The sequence below is a fragment of the Drosophila kikkawai genome, chromosome 3R, assembly GCF_030179895.1.
Source record: "Drosophila kikkawai strain 14028-0561.14 chromosome 3R, DkikHiC1v2, whole genome shotgun sequence".
Classification (NCBI taxonomy): domain Eukaryota; kingdom Metazoa; phylum Arthropoda; class Insecta; order Diptera; family Drosophilidae; genus Drosophila; species Drosophila kikkawai.
Genome location: NC_091731.1, coordinates 6,475,418 through 6,485,662, shown reverse-complemented (window position 1 = coordinate 6,485,662; position 10,245 = coordinate 6,475,418). Strand labels below are relative to the sequence as shown.

Sequence of the window (10,245 nt, the reverse complement as noted above, 5' to 3'; positions counted from 1 at the left end):
CATCTTGGAATACCCCTCAGAACCAGAAGCTACGGATCTGGACGGCCATAGGCAGCAGCCACCGCACTTGGATGGGCGGTATATGGACCGGTGAAAGGAAAGGCGTGTTCACCGCTTCACAGATTCTGGAGAAGATGGTCAGCGATTATTTCGAGATCAAGAATTTCGGAGTGAAGCCGGCACAGCCAGTCGCAGCTGGCGGAGTGAAACCGGCGCCGTCAATCGCAGATGACGGCGTCACACAGGCCCTGAGTATCCTGGAGGAGACGACTAAGTGAGTAGGCCAACGATGAGACCGGGCTGCTATGGAGGGACGACGAGGTGAGACTGCCAGAGAGCTACAGTATGGCACTCAAGAGACTCGTCAACATTGAACGGAAAATTAAGCGCGATGTGGACTTCGCGCGGGCCTACAACGGAATTTGGATGATTACGTAAAGAAAGGCTACGCACGACGACTGGAGCCCCAGGAAGTCCAGAGGTCCCAGAAAGGCAAGGTATGGTACCTGTCGCACTTCGAGGTGGAAAACCCGAACATGCCGGGAAAAATCCGGCTGGTCTTCGACGCGGCTACCAAGGTGAACGGCGTATCACTGAATTCGGGGCTGATAAAAGGCCCACAGCGCTACAAAGCCCCTCCCAGAGGTGCTCTTCCATTTCCGGGAAGGAGCAGTTGGGGTTTGCGCAGACATCAAGGAGATGTTTCATCAGGTATTGATGCGACCACAGGACAGGTGCGCCCAGAGGTTCCTGTGGAGAAACGGAGACGATCGTCGGGATCCCGACATATATGAGATGCAGGTGATGATGTTCGGAGTTGCCTGCTCACCATGCTCGGCGGATTATGTGAAGACCGTGAATGCTTCGCAGTACAGCAACACGGATCCGCGAGCTGTCCTGGCGATCAACGAGTATCACTACGTGGACGACTATATCGACAGTTTTGCCAGTGAAACAGAAGCCATCGCCGTCTCGACACGGGTGAGAGAAATACACGCAAATGCTGGTTTTGATTTGTGTCGATTTACTTCCAGTTCGACAAGTGTGGTCAGTGCGTTGAACCCACTTGAATCTATCGCTAGCGTCAGATGGACCGAAGCTGAGGAGAAAGTACTTAGGATGTACTGGCAACCAGCAACAGACGACTTCAAGTTCAGCGTCAAATACAATCGAGTCCCAAGGAGCGTGATGACAGGGGAACGTGTCCCCACGAAGAGGGAGTTCCTGAGCCTGGTCATGTCCACGTTTGACCCGATTGGGTACTGCTATATGGTCACCGCCAAGATATTGATGCTGGGACGAGCAGTTGGGACGAGCAGTTACCAGAAGAGTTAGCCGCAGCCTTTGAGAGCTGGCGGCAAGGAATGAGGAACATTGAAGAATTCCGATGTCCAGCTGCACATCTTCGTGGATTCCAGCCAGTCGGCGTTCGCAGCAGCGGCCTATTGGCGGGCCAAGACGAAGTGCGCTCCGATGAGGACAATGTCGATTCCCCGTTTGAAACTTCAAGCAGCAGTATTGGGTACAAGACTGATGGGCACCGTCAAGCAGGAGCACGGTGTGGCGATCAGCGGTACGCCGAGCAGAGCGCGCACTGATAAGGCAGTCGCAGCGAGAAGCGTTTGCTGAGGACAACCAAGGAAAGGCCGCCAAGGGCAGCCGACTGTGCGGGTTGTCCCCATACTTCGACGAGAACGGAGTAATGCGAGTCAGCGTAAGGATCGACGACGCGGCATGTGTGCCATAGAGCGCGAGTTACCACCTCGACGTACACCCTCGGTGGTCCCCCACCGAAACCCCTTCGGCTGTCCAGCAATTAGACCGCCTCAGCACATTCCCTCGGCGGCCTAACAGAACCCATGCAATAAACAACAACAATGTATTGGCAACTAAAGTTGCCATCTAAACACATACAACGAGCCACTGCGGAAACCCGAGACGAGACCCAACCCGCTAGGTCAGCACATTGATGTATAAACGTTTACGTTTGAATAAGAATATTTAAGAATAAAACTTCACTTTGATTTTGGATTTCAAACAATACACTTCAGCCTTGTTTAATTTCTCTGGAAAATCACGGGAACACCCATACAAAAAGGGAATACCATCTCTCAGATACTCACTGGGACATCACGACGACTATTCATCTCTTAACTGGCGCAGCACGGTAAACTTTCGTCCACGAACGGGTTCGACCAAGGACAGGAAGGATCCGAGACGGCGGAAGGAAGAAGGACGGACTGATGTTCTGGATATTAAAAAGCATTTTAATGTAAGAGAGTGAGTAGAGTGAAGTGGGTGACATGGAGTGAAAATAAATAATTTAAATCAAGATAAAAAAAATAATTCAACATGAAGCAATAAATAATTTATGGAGTATGGCAAAATTGTTATAAATCGATGGAAATAACAAAAGAAATGAAACCAAAGATAAAGATAATGCAACAAAAACCAATGAATAATTTATGGAATGTGGTCAAAAGATTGGTATAAACCAGTGAAATAATAAAATAAATAATGGAAGTACTGGAGGAATGTCGAAAATTTAGTTAAAGTGCACTTTGAAGCAAATCAAATGACGGTGGACAGACGTTGGTTCGATCGTGGTGACGGACGGTTCGGGGTTGCGTCGAGCGGTGCGATCGGCAAGCGATTGTCGCCAATTGCGACAACGGTTGCGGGTCGATGGCTCGATGTGCACCGGGCGGTTGGTCGAGCGAACGAGCTTCGACGGGTGACGACAGATGGTCGTGTTGCAGGTAGTTTGACGTCGGAGCGAGTGGCTCGATCGAGCAGGGTCGTACACAGAGGTAGCGGAAGGCTAGTTCGAAGTCACCGTGTTGGTTCAGTCGAGGTGCTCGTTCATCGTCGTTGGTAGTTTGACGGTTGTAGACGCTTCGGGCCGAGAGGCAAACAGAGACCAACAAGTACGAAGCAAGATACGAGATACAGCGAGGGTGCGAACGGTTTGATCGCACAGCAGACCGTTGTACAGTGGGCTCCGAGTGAGGGGGCCGGAAGAGAAGGAATATGGAACAATTTTCCTGTTCGCATGTATTAGGCGGTGCACTGTGTTACGCAGGGCAGCTGCTTAGCATGAAAATAGGATGGTTCAGAGGAAGTAATAAAATAGGTCAACAATTAGACTTTCATTTGTATTAGGCGACGAACTGTATAGCACAGGGCGTCCGCTTAGCAAGGGAAGTACTAATTAATAAAGTATAATAATAAATAAAGAATAAAAAAATAAATAAATATAGACAGACGGTTAGACTTTCATTTGTATTAGGCGGCGAACTGTATAGTACAGGGCGTCCGCTAGCAAGGGAAGTACTAACTAGGAGAACAGGAAGAAGTATATAAAGAAATGATAAAAAAAAATGTTTTCTTAAATTACATACAAGCCAGAACCATTAACATGTATTAGGCGGCGTACTGTAGCGCACAGAGCGGCAGCTTAGCATAGGGATGGTTCGGAATATTGAGGAAATAATTAACTTTGAGAATTATAGATACCAATTAGTATGACTGTCCGCAATTGGTTGTGAAACCTTATCGCACAGCTGATCAACTAGCTTCAGCATACTAGGTTACTAAGATTGATTGATACAATATAGTACAGCGGGAACAAGAATAATAATAATAACAAGAATAATAATAATATTAATAACAATAATAATTGTTCGGAGCAGACCGCCAGAACCATTCACGCGCGCATAGGTGTACCGCTGCACCTGCAGCGCTCTTATGTTTTCTCTTTGCTACTCTTTTCTTATCTCGCTAAAGCTGTCGCGTTATCTATCAGCAAAACTACATTTGTTATCCCATAAACATGTATATATATTGAAGCCAAGCTTTTTATATACACAGTCTGCAGCTCCGAGAAAAGAACACAAAGATTAAACACGGCTTATATTAAATTGCCTATCGTGCGTTTTTTATTATAAGCTAAAGGGTGGCAAATTCGTTGTCTTCCCCACAAACAATAATAATGATAATAATAATAATAATAATAATAATAATAATAATAATAATAATAATAATAATAATAATAATAATAATAATAATAATAATAATAATAATAATAATAATAATAATAATAATAATAATAATAATAATAATAATAATAATAATAATAATAATAATAATAATAATAATAATAGTAATAATAATAATAATAATAATAATAATAATAATAGTAATAATAATAATAATAATAATAATAATAATAATAATAATAATAATAATAATAATAATAATAATAATAATAATAATAATAATAATAATAATAATAATAATAATAATAGTAATAATAATAATAATAATAATAATAGTAATAATAATAATAATAATAATAATAATAATAATAATAATAATAATAGTAATAATAATAATAATAATTTTTTTTTTTTTTTTTTGGGTTGAGGAGGGGGAATGCCTCACGCATCTTCCCATTTGCCGTCGCAAAAAAGAGTATGTGGGGCTTGCACCCACTAAACCCCCCCCTCGTTGTTGGCCGTGTTTCACCTCGGAAAAGCTTTCGCATTACTTCGAGGTGGCGCCAGTTAGAAAAACATTAAACACTAATTAAGAAGAACACACAAGTAGGAATTAACACGAATTAAAGGTAGGCAGATAATCTCGAAGCTGAAATTCTGAACTTATGAGTGAAGAAGATAAGCCTGCAGCAATGGCAACTAGCGTACTGGAAGCTATCAAGGTAATAGACCTGGTAGAAATCATTCCCAAGTACGAAGGAGAGGCAGGGAAACTAGATGGTTTTAAAGGAGCGGTAGAACAGGTGTTAGGTATTATAAAAGGAGAAGAGAGATCAAACATAGGAGTAATCGCACTTAGAGCGGTGAGGAGCAAGATCACAGGGCCAGCGGATAGAGTACTGGACTAGGATGAGTCCGAGTTGAATTGGGACCAAATCAAGAAAATTTTAATTACCCATTTCAAGGACAAGAGGTCTGAACAGGACTTGATTATGGAATTAACCCATATCAAAGAGAAGAAGTTAGAATTTGAGGCCTTGTACACAAAAGTTATGACGCTGAAGAAGGCTTTAGTGAGCATGTCTAAGGCCAATGAGCAGGGCATATTGTTGCGAAGCGAAAAGATTAAATGGTAGGAGGAGATGGCTTAAACGCCTTCATCTCAGCCTTGAAAGGACCAATAGGAGTGACCATCAGGAACATGGGGGTAATTACCAGGGCGAAACTACTAACTATCAGAGACCGTACCGCAGCTACCAGAATAAGAACAACAAATGGGGTTACGGACAAAATAATAGAGGAAGACAGTGGTACGGAAATAATAGTTACAACAACGGAAATAATAGTTACAATAACTACAAACCGAGAGAAGGTCAGCTAGCCATCCAGGCGGGTGGAGATGCTGAAGGCAGTGGTCAATCGAGGATGTCCAAGAATTCAAATTATTCGGGGCAATCTTAGAATTCCAACAACTCGAGACAGTCGAACAACTCGACCAATTCTAGACGGTCATTCAGTTCGAGCGATAATTCCGAGAGAGGCGGAAACAGACCGTCGACAAATGGTGAATTGCATAATATTCAGGAAGACGAGGCAAATTTTGCACAATCAGCCTCGAACAACCAACAGGATATCTAGGAACTAGGAGGGGCCACTCCACCCTACCATATGTAATGATCAGAATGACTCCACAAAATACAATAAAGTTATTAGTTGATACCGGATCCACTTATTCTTTCATTCGTCCATCACACACGTTCATCACACGCGATTTTTCAAGAGGCACATATACCAATGTTTAAGGAACTCAAGGTGACAGGAAAAATGAGACTGTGGCTTTTTAAGTTCCACCAATTCTTCGAAGGGGTAATTGGTATAGACCTATTACAACAACTTAAGGTCGTCATTGATATCGAGAAAGGCTGGTTCCGTACGTCGGACACCGAGTTACAGGTACACTTCGCTACATATAGACCCAGCGAGTTCCATTCAATAGAAGCAGGAACAAAGGCAGTTATTCCTATTCCGGTACAAGTACCTGACGGGGATTTCCTGTTAACCAAAACAATAGTAAAGGAGGATTTGATCATTTCAGAAGGAATTTATAGGGCAGTGGCTGGAAGAAGCCTGGTTGAAATAACGAATTATGCTGAAGAGGACCAGGAAGTATTTTTGGAAGAACCGTTGGAAGGTGTTGAGTTTGAAACAGACCATCATTTTGAACTTAACAATATTGAGGAGACATATAAGGGAGCTACGAGGATACCATTTGAAAAGATTGGAACGGAACATCTTAATAGTGAAGAGCTCCAACGAATTTGTAAAAAATATCCCAATGTGTACCATAAGGAAGGAGATCACCTATCATTTACTAATGCGGTCAAGCACCAAATTAGAACGAATGATGACATACCGGTGACGCAAGGCCGTACAGGTATGCATTCCAAGAAAGGCAGGACGTGAGAAGACAGCTAGAGAAGCTGTTAGAGCAGAAAATCATTAGACATAGCCATTCTCCTTGGAGTGCGCCGGTTTAGTTGGTGCCCAAGAAGAAGGATGCCTCTGGAGAGAGGAAATGGAGAATGGTAGTGGCCTATAGGAAACTTAATGAGGAAGTCATTAAGGACAGGTATCCTCTTCCGTTAATCAATGACGTATTAGATAACCTAAGGAGAGCTAAGTACTTTTCAACTTTAGATTTGGCGAGTGGATACCACCAGATCGAGGTAAAGGAGGAGGACCTCCCCAAAACTGCCTTTTCGGCAGAAGGGGGACACTTTGAATACATCCGAATGCCATTCGGGCTGAATAACGCCCCAGAAACCTTTCAAAGGTTGATGAATAATATTTTCGGAGAGTTAGTAGGAAAATGTTGTCTTATATATAAGGTTGTCAAAAAAGTCCTGCGGAATTTTCGCTAGGTATCTTTGCAAGCGCGTAGTTCTAGTTTTATTCGTCGCATCGGTTTACATTAGACCTTTTTGGAAAGCTCTTTTCACGCGCTAACATTTGTTTGATTTATGGTTGTTTGTTTTTAGTCGTTCGTGAGTTATAGCGCCGCAAACATGGAGCAAAATAAAGAGAAAATAGGCATATTTTACAGTACTACTAAGATAAAGGCTTAAATGCATCTCATGCTGCCAATAAAATTTTTGCAGTTTATGGACTCGATACAGTTTCCATTTCCACCGCACAACGATGGCCACGCTCCAGAAGGCCTGTCGTCGAAAATTGCGATAAAATCGCTGAATTGATCGAAAGAGACCGGCATTGTAGCAACCGTAGCATCGGCCAAGAGCTGGGCATGAGTTATCAAACCGTTATAAACCATTTGAAGAAGCTTGGATTCAAAAAGAAGCTCGACGTATGGGTGCCACACGACTCGACGCAAAAAAACATTTTTGACCGTATGGATGCATGCGAATCGCTTTTGAATCGCAACAAAATCGACCCTTTTTGAAGCGGATAGTGACTAGCGATGAAAAGTGGGTCCCTTACGACAACGTGAAGCACAAACAATCGTGGTCGAAAAGCGGTGAAGCTGCCCAGACGGTGGCCAAGCCTGGATTGACGGCCAGGAAGGTTCTTTTGTTTGTTTGGTAGAATTGGCAGGGAATCATCTACTATGAGCTGCTCCCCTATGGTCAAACGCTCAATCCGGACCTGTACTACCAACAACTGGACCGCTTGAATGCGGCACTCATGCAAAAGAGGCCATCTTTGATCAACAGAAGCCGAATTGTCTTCCATCAGGACAACGCCAGGCTACACACGTCTTTGGTGACGCGCCAGAAGCTTCCGAACCTCGGGTGGGAGGTTCTTTTGCATCCACCGTATAGTCCGAATCTTGCACCAAGTGATTACCACCTATTTCGGTCCATGGCGAACGAGCTTGGTAGTCGGAAGTTGGACACAAGAGAGTCCTTTGAAAATTGGCTCTTCGAGATTTTTGCCAATAGGGAAGCGAGCTTCTATAAGAGGGGCGTTATAAAGTTGGCATCTCGTTGGGAATTCGTCATCGAACAAAACGGCGCATATTTGACTTAAATCGCACTATTATAACCAATTTTATGAACAATTGAAAAATCAATCAAAATACCGCAAGACTTTTTTGACAACCTTATATATGGATGACATTATGGTATACTCGACATCCCTGCAAGAACACATAACGGATTTGGAGCAAGTCTTCAAGAAACTTACGGAGGCGAACTTCAAATTGCAATTGGACAAAACAGAATTTTTAAGGAAGGAGGTTGAATACTTGGGACATGTAGTGACCCAACAGGGGATAAGACCGAACCCAGGGAAGATTGAGGCGATAAAAAGATTTGAGATTCCCAAAACCAGGAAACAAATTAAATCATTCCTGGGCCTGTTGGGGTACTATAGGAAGTTCATAAGGGATTTTGCGGCTATTACAAAGCCATTGACAAGACAGTTGAAAGGGAAAAAGGCTATACAGATAGACCAGGAATTCTATGATGCATTCGAGGTATGCAAGACCTTACTGTGCAATGACCCCATACTTCAATTCCCCGACTTTGAGAAACCTTTTATCCTCACTACGGATGCGAGTAAGTATGCGATTGGAGCCGTCTTGTCCCAAGGGAACTTGGGAACGGACAGACCAATAGCATATGCTAGCAGAACGCTGTCAGGATCGGAGGTGAATTATGCCACGATCGAAAAGGAAATGCTCGCCATTATTTGGGCCATTAAGCATTTTAGGCATTACGTGTTTGGCACAAAGTTCATGATAGTCACCGACCATAGGCCATTAACATGGTTAATGAGCGTCAAGGAACCTGATTCCAAACTTGTAAGATGGAGACTCCAAATGCTGGAGTACGATTACGAGATTGTATACAAGAAAGGTTCCCTGAACGTAGTCGCTGACGCATTGAGCAGAATCCAGCCTGAGCTCAATGCGTTCGAAGATGCCTCCGAGAGGGCGACCGATGGAGAGACAATCCACTCTGCTGGGGAAGATCTCAAATTGAGTTTCCCAATATCAGAAAAACCACTGAACGAGTATAACATTCAGATGGTCATAAAGGAAGGCAGGGTAGCGAGAATTCAGAAACAAATTCCGTTCAGGAATAAGTTGAGAATAATTTGGACAGATAATAAGTTCGACGATGAGACAGTTGGTCGAAGATTAAAAGAAACCTTGAAACCAAAAAGAACAGTAGCACTCCTGATTCCAGACAATTTAGTGAAAACAATCCAAAATGCATATTGTAGGTATTTCGCTTACAGCAAGTTGTATAAGGCAATAAGGTGTACTGTCTTATTGCCGGATATAACGGAAAAGAGGGAACAGGAGCAGATTATCAAAAACTATCATGAAAAATCAAACCACACAGGGATAGACGAAACTTTAGCACACCTCAAAAGGAAGGTGTTTTTCGTCCACATGAAACAAGCAATTGCTCAGACAATTAACAATTGCGATAGTTGCCAAACACAAAAGTATGATAGGAGACCAAATAAGATCGTATATAGCCTTACAGAGACACCTGAGAGGCCAATAGAAATAGTGCATATTGACTTGTACTTCGTGAACAAGAATTGTTCACGGGGAGGACGCATAACTTCTTGAATAACGTGTCATTTAATAGTGAACACGATTATTTACAGAAGATTAATGCGTTCTAAGCGGAACTCTACCCGAAAATTAAAGAAAGGGTACATCAAGAGAAGAGGAAGAGAATAGAGGCGGCGAATGCCGACAGGCAAGACCCGGAACCGATAGAAGTAGGAGACACAATATTTAGGAAAGAAAACAGGAGGGACAACTTGACTCCTAGGTTTTCGAAACACCAGGTGATGGAGGACCACGGTCTAACATTAACCTCTACCAAACCCCAGAAAATCCATAAGGAAAACATCCATAAGGAAAAAATCAACTCCAGGAATACAAAGAAGCAATGGAACGGATAGAGAAAACACTTAATGAGGTAGTAGAGGAGGCAGAAACTAGAGACCTTGTTAGGGTTCCACGAGTTGAAAATGGAAGACATCAAGACAAAATTACAGAATCCAGTCGGGAACAACAATACACATGACAACCACATACACCATGTGGTCTGTGATAGCGATAATAGTGTTGGCCGTAGCATGTTTTTCCAACAGAACGACCACGTTTACACCAGTCGCTCCACCGGCTAGCCCTGCACCAACCGCTAATCCACCTGTCACATTCACACCAACCATCGCTCCACTATGGTCTGAGGGGGGAGGA

At 43.1% G+C, this 10,245-nt stretch overlaps 1 protein-coding gene across 1 annotated transcript; it reads left to right on the top strand.

Moving 5' to 3' along the window:
- The first annotated feature begins 305 nt into the window (after positions 1-305).
- Positions 306-1,335, top strand: LOC138928702 (uncharacterized). The gene is made up of 3 exons (XM_070286206.1): positions 306-321; positions 388-578; positions 646-1,335. Exons 1-3 carry the CDS (start codon positions 306-308, stop codon positions 1,333-1,335), a joined length of 897 nt encoding a protein of 298 aa, XP_070142307.1.
- The last annotated feature ends 8,910 nt before the right edge of the window (positions 1,336-10,245 follow it).

Coding starts and splice junctions, on each gene's coding strand:
- LOC138928702 (XM_070286206.1), top strand. Junction 579..645: donor TCTTCGACGCGGCTACCAAG/GTGAACGGCGTA, acceptor CCCCTCCCAGAG/GTGCTCTTCCATTTCCGGGA.